A 16799-nucleotide genomic window follows, 5' to 3' on the forward strand; every position below is an offset into this window, starting at 1 on the left:
ATCAGAAAGCAAAGCCTAACTCCAAAGAGCTCAGAAGGTGAAAAAGAAAATGGGAAAGTTGGATTAAATAGCACATTTATCAAGCTTGACACCCAATTGATTAGAAAACACATTTTTCGAGTACATGTAGATCATTGGTTCAAATTGCCCATGTGCTATTTTATAAAAAAGTACCAACCTATTTTAAAGAACCAGTGCCATGTTGAATATACTTCCTAACAACAATTTAATTATGTTAGAAGTCACTAGTAAAAATATCAATTTTTAAAATGCCCATAATTTAGAAATGTGATACAATTCATAATTCAATGTAATTACAATGACTATATTAATGAAATTGATTGATGGATTACAGACCTTGACAAGTTGAATCCAAAATTTATATAAAGAACCAAAGCCCCCAGATGGTCAAAATACTTCCAAAGAAAGAGGGAGGAGACCTGCCATATTGGTAGTAAAATTTCTTATAAAACTACAGTAATTAAAACAGTGTAACGCTGGTCAGGGTATTGAAACATTGAGTATTAGAGGAGGAGATCCAAGAAACCAATCCCTGTCTGTGTGAAAACTCTATAAGAAAGAGGTGCCTTTGAAAGAAATTGCCAGAAGGAAAGACTACTCAGTAAATGCTGCTTGAAGTTATCCATAAAAAGGAGATCCTGCAAAACTGAATTTCTATATTATGCAGAGAAACCAATTCCAAATGGAGTAAAGATTTTAATGTGAAAGACAAAGTTTTAAGACACTTGGAAGAACACTTGAAAACAACCTTATGAAATTAGGTAGAAAAAATCTTTTTAAACAAGATACACATACACAGAAAACTAAACATAAAAGATTAATTAGGCACATTAAATTTTGAATAAATGGTAACTAAAAAATATAGAGGAACCAAAAGGATGATCCAAAATTTGGAAGAAAATATATACAAGTGGAGATAACAGAGCAATAATACAACAAAAAATATAGTTAAATGATACAAGGAATATAAAATAAGAAGCAAAGCTGTCATTACTTACAGGTGATATGATTGTTTTAACAGAGAACCACTGCGTGTCTTAAAATATATATTTTTTAAATTAGGAAGAGAGTTTTGTAAGGTGGCCATCAATCCGATTTGCTATGTCTGTTACATATAATCAATAAAGACTTGTTGTTATGAATAAAGAGAAAGATAACAACTCAATTAAAAAATGAGAAAGAGATATGAACAAATATCTCAGAAAAGACAGAAGAAGAAACATAGAAGTTAAAAAGCACATGAAAGTATAACCAATTTCACTAATGATTGATAAATGTAAATTAAGTTCCCAATAAGATACCATTCTAAGTTCCCAATACAATTTGCAGAAATGAAGAAATATGACCAAACTGGGGTTGTCAGGATTGTGGAATAATGAGAACTTGAGGACCAGTACTGTGCTGCTAGTGTGGTTTGGCATTGACTTTCACAGTTGAACATTTACCTAACTGACATTCAGTAATTCCACTTTAAGGAATATTAGAGAAACTTTTGATTCAGGAGACAATCATAAAATCTTTTTGTAAAAAACAAATCTAGAAATAATGTCCATAAACAGAAGATTGAGTGAAAAATATACGACTATGAGAACACAGATCTAGGATGGCGAGGTTCAATGGCTTTGCTCTGTTCTACAGTTGTGTCACTAATGCACCCTGGCGCCTGAACAGTGCCTGGGACACAGGGGCACACAACACATATTTGATGAGTCAGTGAAGAGGATATTCATACCATGGAATATACAGCTATGAATGTAAGCCACCACCATAAGTACCACCTGGTACAAGTGGTGAGAACAAATTCTGAGTGATAAACTCAAAATTCAGACTGGTTTTACTTATTTTTAAGAGGGAGATGCAAGGGTGCAATGGAGCTGAAGCAAAGAACCAGTTTTATAGTCATCAGTAGTTCCAGTTCTTTAATTGGTTAGTACAATCATAAATATTCATTTTTATTGTTTTCAAACTCCAGTAATTTTATAAAAATGTTTAAAAATTTTTCAAAAGAAAAAATTAAAACACTTTCATAGCACTCATTTCCATTCAACTAGCTACCTAAGGATCCTTTCATCAGCCCACCCCTGTGGTCTCCACCCACCCCTGTGGTCACCACCACCTTCCTATTATTTTAGTCCTGATCATCAGCATCATTGATCTATATGTGTATAGATCAAAGTGTGTGTATATATGTATAGCTAAAGACAACTTATTGGCCTCTTTCACTATAATCCATTATTTACCCATAGCCAGGGTGATGCTTTAAAAAGTCATTTGGATCAAATCATCCACTTAACTGAAACCCTTCAGGTAGTTTTTCTCTTGCCCAACATAAAGTCCAAATTCCTTCCACTTGTCACATTTTTGTCCTTGTTTACATCATCTATGTCATCTCTTGCTATTCCTCTTTGGTTACCCTTTAGCCATCACCTTAAATATCACCTCTTCAGCAAACCTTCTCTTATTCCACTTAGCAAGGCCATGCACTTGCAGATACTGTGTCTTTGCTCATGCCATTCTCTGAGTGCGGCCCTTTGTCCAGTGGTCGACCTACCCAATGGCCATGCTTCTTATGCACTTCCACGTTACTGATGCTTAGAAGAGTAGATGTAAGTGCTCATATTAGGATTTGTACTTATTGAATAAACTCATCTCAAAATGAGAAAGCAAATTTAATCTTGGTTTTAGGCATGGAAAATGGATTGGAATCAGTGACCTTGTTTCTTATGTATAAAATAAGGGTGGAACTGCTCACCATAAAGCTAGTAAGGTTGATAATGTAATTTCAGAATAAAATAGAAACACCGAATATGACAGAATGTCCTAGATTACGAGATTCTTGGGAGTAGAGAGTAATTAAAAAATTTTTTTTTGTAATTTTAGTGCTTAGCACAGGCCAAAGAACATGGTAAATTCCCCACAAATATATTTAGGAGGGCATCAAATATGATGGATTCTTCTCCATGGATCATGGTGGGCCCACACTGAGGCAAGAAAATTGAGATGTCTGAATTATACCCTTAATCTTTATATAAATATAAATAATTGAGGTAACTGTGATTACATAAAATAAATATCAAACTAACAACACAACTATGACTCCATCAATATATTTTCTTTTCAAACTATGTTGTTAAGTGAAGTGAAATAGTTGGATTAGTATCTGTCACTATAATTACCTACACGAACGTCAAAAGTTGACTAAAGTTTAAGCAGATTCTCAAAGGTGTAATTTATCAAGATATTTATGATACCATACATAAAAACTTAAAATTAATAATCTAGTAACTATTGATCACCTAATAGTTTTTAAAATAGTACTTTGACAAGATTTGCTTTACTGAATGAGAAAAAATATATTATTTTAATTCAAAATTCATACCCTAAAACATAAAAAAGGGAGAAGAAACATACTTTTCTTTTTGAACTTTATGTGTGATACTTTACATGTATCTTTATGTGACCCTGAAATGACTGTAAATGCAATTCACTAAAAATCCTTTAAACAGGTTAAAACTGCCTCTGAATTGCATTCATTTGTTTGAATCACTTCATTGCATCACTGTCTCTATCATGTTTGCCTAGGAGTTACTGTGTCCATGTTATATCACTTCTAACTTATCTCAGTCCAATTTCCTGCAATCAATCTTTTCCTCCATACAAGTCATTTTACAATTTGAGTGAAAAATATGAAAACTGGCTTCCTAGGTCTTAGAAAAGCAGCACAGGCTTAAGAGAACTACCCTGTGCTCACAGAAAGTCAAATACTGGTTCTGTTATTCCCTAGCCACATTCCCAACTTTGGACACCCTCACTGCACTCCTGCCCCCACTTCCCTTCCCCCTACCCCCTTCTCCTCTTGGTAATGTGAGGGCCATAACAGCTCAGACCTCACAGGGCAGGTATGAGAATAACTGTGAAAATACATACAGACTTAAACCCCAAGTCTGACACATATGAGGTACTCAATAACTGCTGCCTACTTTTATCAAATTAGGTACCACTTTCATTAAGTTATAGCAGCTATACATGACAGTTTGGTCCCCAGAATCTTGTCATAATAAAGCACATGTGTACCTCTTCAGGGCATCCACTGTCCACCCAGTCCTGGCGATGACGATCAAATCCACTGGAACATCTTCAGAGAAGACCACATTGCAGTTTGGGAAAGGGAGTATAGGACACAGAGTGAGGGGCAAAAATTAAAAGGAAAAGATTGGTGAGTAGTTAATTCTCAAATTTTCAGTTTACCACAACAGAAGCATTCTTCTACAGACCTGGTAATCAGAGCAGTAGTGAAGAATTTCCACTGTTCAGTGTACCAGCTCACTCCCACATAGTTATCTGATTAGGATCAAACACGGCAACAAATGTCCCCACGGAGGCCCACTTCGCTGTGCACCCACCCAGAGGTAAGACTGACTGCTGTCATATGAAGTTGGTGTTCCTCATTTTTATTTCTTATCACTCAAACACATGGATACAGAAAAACACTGTACAGGTATCACTTTTGGGGATTTCAGATCTTTTTGTTTCTCTTAAATTTTTATATTTAAGATCCATAGTCATATAAACGTGACTGTATAGCAAAGGGTTATCTCAGTAGGTCTGAGGTACTCAAACCCACACATTCCGGCTCCTGGGAGATAACCTCTAAGCCCTTGGAACATCCTGCTGGAGAAATGCAAGATAGCTTATGCTAACAACATTATTCATGGTGAGTGAATGTCTGTTTTATTCACCAGAAGCCCCAGGCCATGTTATATCAGTGTGAACTCTGTGGGGCTGGAGATTAGAGATAAGGTTAGTCACAGAGAATTTCAGACCTACGTGACTTAGCCTCAGTAAAAACCCTGGACACCAAGGCTTGGTGGGACGGGTTTCCTTGGCTGGCAGGACATGCTGTGTATGTTTGCAAACTGTTGCCAGGGGAGTTAAGTGCTGCCGGTATGACTCCCCGTAAGAGGACAACTGGACGTTAGTCCTTCCTGGACTCTGCCCTGTGTGCCTTTCATCTTTGCTCATTTTAATCTTACCCTTTGCTATAATAAATGGCAACCTTGGGTATAAGAGCTTTTCTGAGTTCTGTGAGTTCAGGATGAATCATTCATCTTGAGTGTGTTCTTGGGGATCCCTAACACTAGTACGATTACATCATACCTAAAAAGTCCAATTCAGCAAGGGCTGGGTAAGATTTTGTCCACTTTTCCTCTCTCCTTGACTGGACTAATTTCCTGCCCTCTAGCCACAGTCCATTGATTTTTTAAGATATAGAAATTACTCTCCAGAGCGCATTCTGATAAAGCTTCATAGTTGCTGTTGATCACATCTTACTTTACTATTTAACTTTTCTCTTTAATATAAAATTTCATGTGTCTATTTACCAAACTAGATGGTGAATACTTTAATGTTATGCCCAGTGTCACATATAATCATACCTAGTGTGTCTGACACATGATTTCATTTTCATATTACAAATTCAAAATATTTTTGTTAGTCTATTAAAATTAAAGGTTTATATTGTCCCTGAATTTTAATATCTATGTATACATTTATATATAACATATATAAATCCATATTGATGAATGCTAATCTAAAGATACTTATACATTTTTAAAAAATAGGTAGAGGTTGCTCAACTTTTGTCTTAAATTTTCTTACAGGGCTTATAGTGCTGCTTTTTTCCCCACTTGTTTTGCAGTGGGTCCACACGATGACTTATTCTAAGAATCTTTGCCAGACATTATGTACTATGGCATGAATGAGCATAATTTAATTCAAGTGGAATGTGAAAACAATTCTACTGTCAACAAGAACAACAAAAAAAGAGACCATATCGATCATTCTGCCCAGATATGATTCACAAGAGTTTAGCTAGTTTATGCCTACCATCTGTGTTGAACAAGCTTAATGTGGAATAAACATCTCAGTGTGATCTAGCATGCTCACTTTGAGAGTCTCCAGGTGGTCAAGGCCTTCTCTGGTTACCCAACAAGAACCTAACAGTTTGGGTCTATTTAATTCCAAATGAATTGGATGGTTGTTCCCTCTTCTTTTTGCCTTTTGAGTTTCTTTAAATATTGAAAAATGTACATACTGACATGGTCTTTTGCTAGATGGAAATATATCGATTTTCTACAATAAAAATTTTTTGGGGAGCTACCTGACTACAAATAATTAAATGGAAAAGACAATTCTAAAAATGCAGTTTGTTTTCACATACTTTATTGTAGATGTATTCCAAGCCAGTGGGAAATAACATTTACCTTACATTATAAGAAGACAGTAGGAAATCTTAAATTTATAGGTCAACTGAAATTTTATATTAAGTAATTAGTCCTTTAAGTGGTTAAATCAATTCTCAGGAAAAGCTCAGAAACACTGCATTTTGCTTGATTTATTCAATAGTCCCCCAGTTATATTGTGTGAAATTAGGTTCTACTAAAAATATGTGATTCAATTAAACAATTCATTTATTCACAATTGATTCTCTATTAATTGATCTGCAGTTTACTAATTGCTAGGGTAGGAGGGACTGACAATGGCAAACACAAATAAGATTTGGTCTGAAGAGCGCATGCATTTTGTAGCTCACAGGTTAATATTGTAACAACACCAGATGCAGCATTTTTTTAAAAACAGTTTTTCATACCTTAGTAATCTAAATAGTATCCAAAAGCAATTACACACAGAAGTCTGAGTGTATGTTATAAATTATTAAGGAAAACCACCTTTATGTTATTTCTGAATTGAAAATAAACCAAAAATCATTTCTGAGAACAACTTCCACTGAGCTGCTGTGTTGTTTTTTCTAAAACACAGAGACGTTAACCATGTCATGCTCTCACATATTAATTTCCCAAATTTTTCACACTGTTAGCAAAGAGGTTCTTCTACATTGTAATCACCCAGTATTCCTGTTGAACTATAAATTCCTGGGTCTTACTGTACAAAAAAGATTCTCTGGCAATTTGGGTCCATCAATTTTCACTGTGGCACTCCAGGTGATTCTTATCACACCAAAATGGGAAAACCGCTGACATCCTGTATGATATGTCCACAAGGTAGGCTCCTCCCCTCCCGCCACCTCTACAACCTGTCCTCTCGCCCTTCAGTGCCCCTCCCTGAATGTGCTGTGCTTTTTCCCATCTCCACCTTTGAACATGCTCTTACTTATGTTTGGAATACATGCCTTGTTTCTAATTAGTAAACCCAATTGAGCCCACCCAGAAGAGTAAGTAACCCTTTTGCAGTGACCCCCAATATCAACCAAATGTGAAGTGCTAGCATGTATTATTACACTGCAACTGGTTCAAGACTCCAGGAGAGAACATGGTTCAAAGGGAGGTTCTGAAATCAAACTGCTTGAGATGGAATTTGGGTTTGGGCACAAAACAGGTATCTAATCTTAGGCAAGTTACATTTCCCATTTTAGTTTGTTTCCTCATCTCTAAAGTGAGGTAGGAGAGCTTATGTAAGAATTAAAGTGAGAGCTTGGTACACAGTCAACATTTAGTAAATATCAACTGTTTCTCATACCTAAGTGATGACTTTGTAGTAGGCATGAAGCAAGGTCAACAACTGTTGAAAATAAATGAGATTTTCATTTTACTGACAGTGTTTTGAAAAATGTTTAAGAATAATTCTGTGTACCATATTAACAGATGGTTCTGTACTATATGATGGTCCTTTATCATCATATTTGCAAATTAGTATTATAGAATCTTATGAGGTGGAACTCTAAATTGCTCTTAAACATGAGACAAATCTTTGTTCAGTATTTATAAATATGGCAGAGATTACATGGTTTTGTAAATATCTCTCAAAAACTGATTTAAATAAAGTCTGAGCTCCTAACTCTAATATGTTGCCAATTTTTTTTGAAGAAGTTATTTCCTTCTCACTATCACCTAACTCCAAAACAAATGGATAGAGAGTGATGCGATGTTGATTTCAAAGCCCCCAGGAACCATGTTAAGTGAGCCCCACTAAGTAAGGCAGCCTAGAAAACAAACAATAGCTTGCAACATGTATCCACTCAAGAGATTAAAGTGTAAATGTCATCAAATCTCTAATTTACCTCAGTCTGTAGAAAGGGTTTCAGAAATTGACTTATTTTATAAGGGTAATATATTCAGGTGAAGGAAACAGAGCAACTGTTAAAATACATACATAAGCAATACATAAGGATTACAAACAAAGTGTGTCTCACTACACAATTGAGCATGTATCATTTCACCAGTGAGAAGAAACATCTACTAAAGAGAATTTAGGAAAAGAAACTTCACAGAATCGTCAGTCCCAGGAAGCAGTTACTTTCTAGATCAGGAAATCACAAAGGGTTTTCTGCAAAGGACCAGGTCAAGTATTTTAGGCTTTGCAGGCTGTCTAGTTTCTGTCCTAGGCAGTCACCTCTGCCAGAGTAGCTCAAAAGCTACTACAAACGCTTAAAGAAATGGGTGTGGCTGTGTTCCAATAAAACTGTGGTAACAAAAAGCAGGAAGTGGGGCATATTAGGCCCATTTGCTATGGTTTGCTGAAACTCTGTTCTAGTTGCTATCTAAAATTAAAGATCTGTAAAATCTGAAAACTTTAGGACAAATACCTCATTAAGGTGTCTGTTGATTTAAATGGTCCTTGCAGCCTTAGGTGTATTTATCATAGCGTGCAACCTAATGGAAAAATCAATTGTACATTTAGTAAATTTTCTTGCCACAATCTGCAAAAATGTGAAAAATGATCCTCCAGCATCAAAGAAATGGAAAGATGCTTTTTTAAAAAGCAAAAGTATTTTAGATGAGAAAAATTTAATGAAAAGCAGCTGTGATAACTAATATTTTGTCATAAGGTAAAATAGATAATATGAAGCTGTAAGATATGGCAAATTTATTTCATTTTGAAATACTGAAAAATTTTAATTGGAAAGGTAGGTCATGAAATTTAAGATTTTGATCATAATCATGATTCTCAATAAAAAAAACTGTAAAAAAACATATCTCATTTCCTGTAAGGAGGATACTTATTGTTTCTAATTGGCCTTAGGCATGAGATAAATGATTTCACTTCTAGAAAGATTTCTCCTCTAATCAAGAAACTTGAGCCTACATTTTTTCAGAATCTTTTGCTTGAATCTCTCTGGGAGTATGAGGTGAATCTAATTATATAACCTATTACAGAGACAATATTGTAGGATCTATTATGAAATTTCAAATCATTATAATATACAAGGGTATGCATATTATGTTTGCATAATATGTTTTTTTAATGAAAGCTCTTGATGTTACTTGTAGCTCAGAATCATAATCCAATGCCAATAAGAATAGTTATATGCAGAATGCAGAAAATGTCAGATGGAAAACTGGGGTTAAATCACCTGATACCTGATATCCGGAACCTTGTCATTTTACACAGGTGGTATCTTGCAGAGTAGCAGATTTTACACAGTAAAGGCTTAATCTTTCTTCTAAATTTCTAAAATCTAGGGTTGCCTTAGTATGTGCCTAAAAGCATAACAAGATCAATTCTTTTATCTCATTAAAAAAAATCAAATCTTGTTCCTTTCCTCCCAAGTAACAAAAAACATATTTTTATTACTTTTTTATTCCATCTTTCCCTAAAACAATATTTTCAATAAAGAAAATGGTTTTTATAACTGGCTTTTCATGCTGGAATTCTTTCTTCCTACTGGTGTCACCCCTGATGTCGAGTCTGTTTTCAGTTTTGGAGTATGCAGGGGGAGGAAGACTGATGCTGGGAGTGAAGCGACAGCATTTAGGCATACAGGGAAGAAAGCTAATCTTTTCAGAAAGGATTCTGAATAAAAGCCACTGCCAATGTTGGCAAAATAACCTCATTTGTCACTGTCAATGCTTTAGGGAATGAAGGACCCATGTCTACTTTAAAGAAAAGGAGACTGAAATATGGGTTGAAATTGTGACGCATGACAACAAAGTCAATGATACACCAGAGAATCATCAAACACACATCAGGGCAAAGTAATTAAATTAGTAGGAGCCCAGAGCTGTGTACTTCCACTGTGTTTCAGACAGGAAGATGCCAAATCTAGATGATTAGATACTTGAGTAGTTATTGTACACCTACATTTAAATCTTTCTCAGAATGCTACTTGAAAGGGACAAGAGAATGAAATATTTGCCCACATGGAAACAGATAAAAGCTATCTGATTCAAAAGACCTGGGCTGACTGACTTGCAAAACTAATCTCATAGTAAAATTCAGTTTTTATTTTTATTTATTTATTTTTAATCCTCATCTTAGGATCAAACCCATAGCCTAGGTATGTGTCCTGACACTAGATTAGCTCCAGGACTTTCTGAGGAACACAGCCATTGGGGGCTAGATGAGATGAAGACTCAAACAATAACAAAGACTTAACATTTTCATTGATACCTTCCCTTTGCTTTGTTCAAACTCCTTTTCAGATCTTTTCCCTTGAATATCTAATATACTTAGTTTCCTTGCCTTCTGTTTTTTTAAAGTCCCTATTACCAACCATTCCCTCCCACTCATATCTGCTGCGGGACCTAACCCAAAGTGTGCCCCAGGAGGATGTCTTCGGATCGAGAATTATCCTTCTCCTGAGGGAAAGCTTCAGTCAAGGTGATAGGACCTATCTTGAGAACAGAACACTTACTATCTAATAAAAGTTATACAGTTAAAAATGAACACTTTGTTTATCAAGGACTATCAACACTTAAAATCAAATTGTTATCCTCACATTATAAAGAAAATATTTCTTCACTGATTGATCACAAACTTGGCTTTGCCAACTAGCCAGAATCTGGCTGCAAATGTGTTTTAACAATTTGGCTCCTTACTTATGAAAGATTTTGAACTCCGTTAGAAACACGATAACTCTTCCAGTAAGATAAACGATAAACTGAGGCAGAGGTATGGTAACTGAGGAAGACTATGATTACAATTAAATAGTTTTGTTTCTTCAGATTTTATATACATGAAAAAGAAGTTATTTTAGAAAAGGCAGAATAAAATATTGATTGGCAATTATTTCTAAGAGGAAAATGAATCATTTTTGTAGCTTTTAGAATATGTTTATAAAATGATTGTTCCAATTAAAAAATAATGCTATTTTTCCACCTAATTATAAGTGCAACTTTTGGAGTCTTGTTTCTGGGTAGCACACTACCATATTCTGAAGAATTCGGGAACACAGTGCTTTGTATCACATTAGAAAAGAGAACTTCACTTTGCCCGACTTGCTCTCTAGATTCAGGCGCTGAGAGCAGTGGTGTCTCTAGCCTTGACTTAATAATTAATAATGTTACCTATCTCATTGAATAAAAGTATAAGGGGAAAAAGAAAGAGAAGGAAGTAGAAGTTATTGTAGAGTTCAAGCATGTAATCATGGACATGTATCAATAACCATCAGTTACATAATTCTCACCCCAGCCATGCAATATTTCTCGAGATTGCCCCCATTTAACTACGGCAAAATCTTGAAGCCATACTATTCAGTGGGAAAAGCATGAGCTTTAGAACTGTACACATAAAACTGGGTTCAGTTCTTGACTCTGCTATCAACTGTGATCCACGACAAGGTATTATTGGAGACTGGAGCTTCAGGTTTCATAAAATGGAGATTGCAAAATCTATCTTTGTTGAGTTTTGACAAGAATTAAGTGAGGTAATATAAATGATTAATATACTAAGTATTTGATAAATATAAGCTATTTTATATTTTTTACCATGCACAATATCCAGCACAGGTTGAAAAGTGCTTATTGAAAACAAAAGACATTATAACTTGATTTGAAACCATATAATTGAAAATTTATATAACATCCTCCAAGCTCTGACCCAGCTTCTTTAACCACAAAAGTGAGGGTTATAAAACAAAGAGGAAAAATCTTCTCTTTTTGATAAATGAATTCTTTCAGAATCTAAAAATTCCTTGCCAAGCATTCAACTTCACTTTTTGGTAGAACAGAAGTGAGAGCTGAGTCGTCCAGGAAAAGAGAAAAAGAAGGCACAGAAATCTCCTCATGGCTGTAGGCCATTAAAATAAACAGTCACAAATAAAACTACTGGAAATGTCAGGAATCCAATTTTTGACACCCTTTCTTAAAATGTCTTGACTTCATCCTAAATGTTGTGCTTAAATGGTACCTTTAAATGCATAAAAGGGGACAGAAAGAACAGTGGTTTTACTTTGTTGTTGGTTTAGAAAATAGAACATAAAGTCTGAGGGGTTGAGGTGAGCTGTGCTTCTGGAAAATGCCACCCTTTTACCAATAAATTTTTATTCCACGGTGCTCAGGTTCATGGCACTGGGCTTTCAGAGTATCTGTCTCCCTCAGGATCAACAATGCATGAATCGGAGCACCTCTGTCCTGCCCAGGAACAAGAAATCCCTCTGATGAGATGGACAGTTTAATCAAAGAAAGGTTTTATCCTAATTTATTTTTTACTATAAGAAGTTTCAGAATTTTATTTGGAATATTGAGATTTACAGAGAAATAAAAATAGATGGCATTTCAAGTTTCTCAGAGAACTCCTATCATGAAATATTCTGACCCATAAACACTTAGGAAAGAACTCTAAGGGAATATGAAAGACCATTATCTGACCCCATCCCTCCAGGAAGAGTAATTGAGAAAATGTTCCAAATGAATAAAGGTCTGTCTCTTATTATTTCAGAGGAGACAAAGTGTTTCCAATGACAGTGCATTTGGGTCCTTGCAAAAGATCTGCAGAAAGAATGGGTGGATTAAGAAAAGTAGTATTTTCTAACTTGGAAAACCTGCATTAATCAGAGATTTTCAAGCTGTATCCAGAGTTCAGGGTTTAGTTTTGCAGAGGCTTCAGTGACTGCTGGAGTGAGGGTAGAGAAAGTGGGAGGGCTTGGCTATGAACCCCACATCACAGACTGGACCAAAGGAGGTCTAATTCTATCTGCTTTATGACAAAAGGGTGGTGAGTGTGGGTGTGGGGGAGGGGAGGTGGAGGTAGAAGAGGGTATAAGCAAGATAAATGGTAATGGAAAAGAAAAATGTATGGTGGTTACCAGACAGGAGGGGGTGGGGTTAGTGTTGGGAACCACCCTGCCTGGTATCAGAAGCTGTAACCCCACCAAGGCTAAGGCTGAGGGAGTGACCTTGGACCGTAAGCCACCAAGGAGACAAAAGCTTATCTCCCTGGCAGGAGCACTGCTTCTTCAGCTTTTGCTTCATCCATAACTGGCCACCAATGCTTGGTCGGTTAACCAATGATGGGTAAAATTCCTCAAGGGGGAAACGATCTAAGACAGGCACAATCACGTGGGAGGCCCCCAAGGAAGGACTTTGGGGGCTATAGCAAAAGGGGGTGATGGACCCTTGCCCCTCAGCTTTGACATAGCCTGAGTCCTCATTGTCTGCAAGAAATCTCCTAATCTCTTGACTGCTTTACTTCCCTTGCTCCACCTAAGCCTGAAACAATGACAGAGGCTGGTGCAGCCCTGTGCTGGAAAGGAAGGGTTCCCCTGGTGATCAGGCCTAAGAAAGAATATGTAAAATTCTGTGCAACCTGCTTTGTTCAGAATGCTCTCAATTAAATGATAAGGGTCCAAGGAAGAAGTAAGTTCGTTCCTCAAGGTTTTACAGCTCTTTAGTTATCTGACCATGACTCAAAACAGGCCTTCAGAGTTCTTTGTTATCTATTGTTAGATTCTTACTTCCTGACAATGACTAATGAGCTTTACCTATATTCCTGTGCAAATGAACCCAATAAAAGCCCATTGAGGAACAGGCTCTTGGCCCTTCTCCTTTGAGAGATTGGCCACCTTTCCTCCCCAAGCACATCTTGTCTTGGTAGACTTATTCTCATCGGTGGTGGGCAGCAGGGGGTGGGGAGAGCCTGTGGGCGGAGCACCCCCACAGGTTAGTAGGAGTATAGGGGTATCAGATACATGGTAATGGAAAATGATTTGACTTTGGGTGGTGGCCACACAATGCAATATACAGATCATGGATCATAGAAATGAACACTTGAGACCTATATCGCCTGATAAACCCATGTCACCTGAATAAATTTAATAAAATAAAAAAAAATGTTTCCCCAGTTTAGGAAGAAAAGGTTTGGAAACCATTTTATTAAATCATTTAATATACCTCACCTGATTAATTCATCAAGCTTGTTATCATTGCATTTTACAATGTAATTAAATCTTTGAGGCATGTACTATGAGCTCAGTTGAAATAGGATAACATTGACAGGGCACTCCAAGAAGACAAACAACTTTCCCTGCCTGTTTGTCCCTAGAAGTTGCAATTTAAGGCATTATGATGTCAGATAATGGCACCTAAGTGACTCTTACAAAAACCAACAAACACTGTCTCTTAAAAAATATTTACTTAATGATTTTTTAATAATACACTTCTATCTTTCAGGGGATGTTTCAGCTTTTCTAAGATCCAGGTTAAAGTAGAATATCTTTTTATACATATGTGGTAGTCCATACTTGCTTAAATTAGTCATTCAAACTTAAAAATTGTAATTCCATCTTATCAATGTATTTTGATCAAAGAACTAATGTTTCATTCATATCTTCAGCTCCTGGTAAATTCAGTTTTATCTTTTGATGTCTCAAGGGTGATTATTTCAAAGAGTAGCAAATTGATTTTTGTAAAAACACTTCCCAGACTGCTAGAGTTGGCTGCAATGTTATAAAAATTGATTTCCTTATTATTGTATTTAAAAAATGCATTATGAGAATTTTGAAACAATTATATATAAATATATATGAGTTCAATTTGCTTCTTGAAATGAAGCTATAATATTGATATTTAAAAATAATATGTATAAGTTTGGTATATATAAAACACTGTTTTCTTTTAAAATTCTTGTTATTCTCTCTACACTATAAATCTGTGAGCTCACCTGGAAGGGTCTGCTTCTGCCATTGCACCAAGCTCAGGTCCTTATGGAGAGATTACTAACCATGTATTAGTAAATTCATTCCACTTAAGGAATGATTTTGGACATAAACCAGTGTTCTGCTTCCTTATTTTCTTGCTTTATTCTATATCAGATTTGTCAGGCATATAAAATATCAAATTACTAAATGCTAATTCTATTAGAGTTTTATGCAGCTCATGTGTACAAATGTCCTATGTCTATTTAAAGGCAGCAAAAAAGAAAGATTTTAAGAATTTCGGTATGAAGTAATTTTCTGCTTCATAAAATATAGTTAATGTCACCTCATGTTAACAGAAGCATTCTTGGGTATGTAATTTTCTCTTCAGATTTGCTTTTAATGAAACTGATTTAGTATTTCAGAGCATATTCCTTTAACCCAGATAGAGGAAAATATTTATAGAAAAAGTGATACAAGCCTATGTAGAATGGATAAGTAGACCTGAATTTTCATGTTATTCTTTCTTTCAGCTCACAAGACCCATCAATTTGACACACTCACATTTTTTAATTATTCATTTTCAAACACTGTTTTATCAGTATGACCTGATCCTTTATTTTTTATCTAATGTTTTCTTAGGTGTTTTCTAGTTTGTTCCAATGTCACTGTTCACTTCATGAAACCTCTCAAAAATGGTCAATATTTTCTTCCACAAGCATTTATAGTAAATCCATATTTTACTTTTTTCACTAGTCAATATATTTGTTATATGTTTTCTACTCACCTAGAAAACTTTTGCTATAAAAGGCCAGAGAGTAAATATTTCAGGTTATGGGCCATATGGAGTCTGTCGCAGGACCTCTGCTGTGGAGAATAACTGAGCTAATCTAGTATTTCTGGCACTGCCTTCAGTTCTGAATACACAAATGCATTTAAAACTTAGACAATAGCTGTGTTTCCCAGAATGCTGTTAGGGAGGCTGACCACATCACTCATGAGACAAGCAAGTATACTTTTGAAAGGAAAAAAATGGGACATTGGGATATATAAATCTTTGTGAATAAATGTTTTTGAGTTTTTCAGGTAGATAGATACCTAGAAGAGGGCTTGCTGGGTCATATGGTAAAGCTCACATATCACAGAAATGTACACTTAAAACCTGTCTGATCCTGTTAACTAATGTCACCACAACAAATTTAATAAAATTTTTAGAAAATTATAAGAGAAGGAAATGGGACACTGGGACTGTCCTGAGAAAACCGGTCACGGCATTTAGGGGATAAACATGATTCTCACACTTTGCAGACATTTCTATTCACAAATTCTGTGCTTAACTTTAGTAAACTTTTTCAGCCAAGTTTTCTTGTATATTTGTCACCTACCATGTATATATTCTTGGTATTTACTTTGTTCTTTTAGACAATCTAGGTTTATGTATGGATGCTAAAATTTGAGTGTATTCTGAGGTATTTTATACCTGTTCCTCAAGAATTGGTCTCACTTCTCATAGACTGAGTGCATGGGTCTGGGGGTGATACACTCAGATGTCTGTTTATGATCCATCTTCTGATATATGAGCAGAAAACAACACAAAGTGATTGATACAGCGCCTATACAAAATACAAATTTCTCTGTATACCTTTTTGCTATATATCATTTAAGTTTTTGCCCCATGAAAATCCTATCTTTAATGCTATTTTTATTACATTCTCCAATTCATCATTTTCATTTTTTCACAAAGACTCCATCTTGCCAAGCATGCACTTTGCATGAATATATCCTCAATTACTGCTGAAGGAAATATACACATACACACACAACAACAAATGATTCAAATAAGTTTTGAATGGATGTTAATGTAAATGAGGCAATAAAATCCTTTTAGTAGGCAAGGGAGGGGTCTCTT

At 35.6% G+C, this 16799-nt stretch overlaps 1 protein-coding gene across 1 annotated transcript in view; it reads right to left on the reverse strand.

Annotated features, from left to right (window-relative positions):
• Positions 1–16799, reverse strand: part of PLXDC2 (plexin domain containing 2) — a 403365-nt gene that overhangs the window by 53284 nt on the left and 333282 nt on the right. The window contains exon 11 of the mRNA XM_028507369.2: positions 4096–4156. Within this exon, the coding sequence (XP_028363170.1) occupies positions 4096–4156 (61 nt within the window). The remainder of the gene's footprint in view (positions 1–4095; positions 4157–16799) is intronic.

The sequence above is a fragment of the Phyllostomus discolor genome, chromosome 1, assembly GCF_004126475.2.
Source record: "Phyllostomus discolor isolate MPI-MPIP mPhyDis1 chromosome 1, mPhyDis1.pri.v3, whole genome shotgun sequence".
Classification (NCBI taxonomy): Eukaryota; Metazoa; Chordata; class Mammalia; order Chiroptera; family Phyllostomidae; genus Phyllostomus; species Phyllostomus discolor.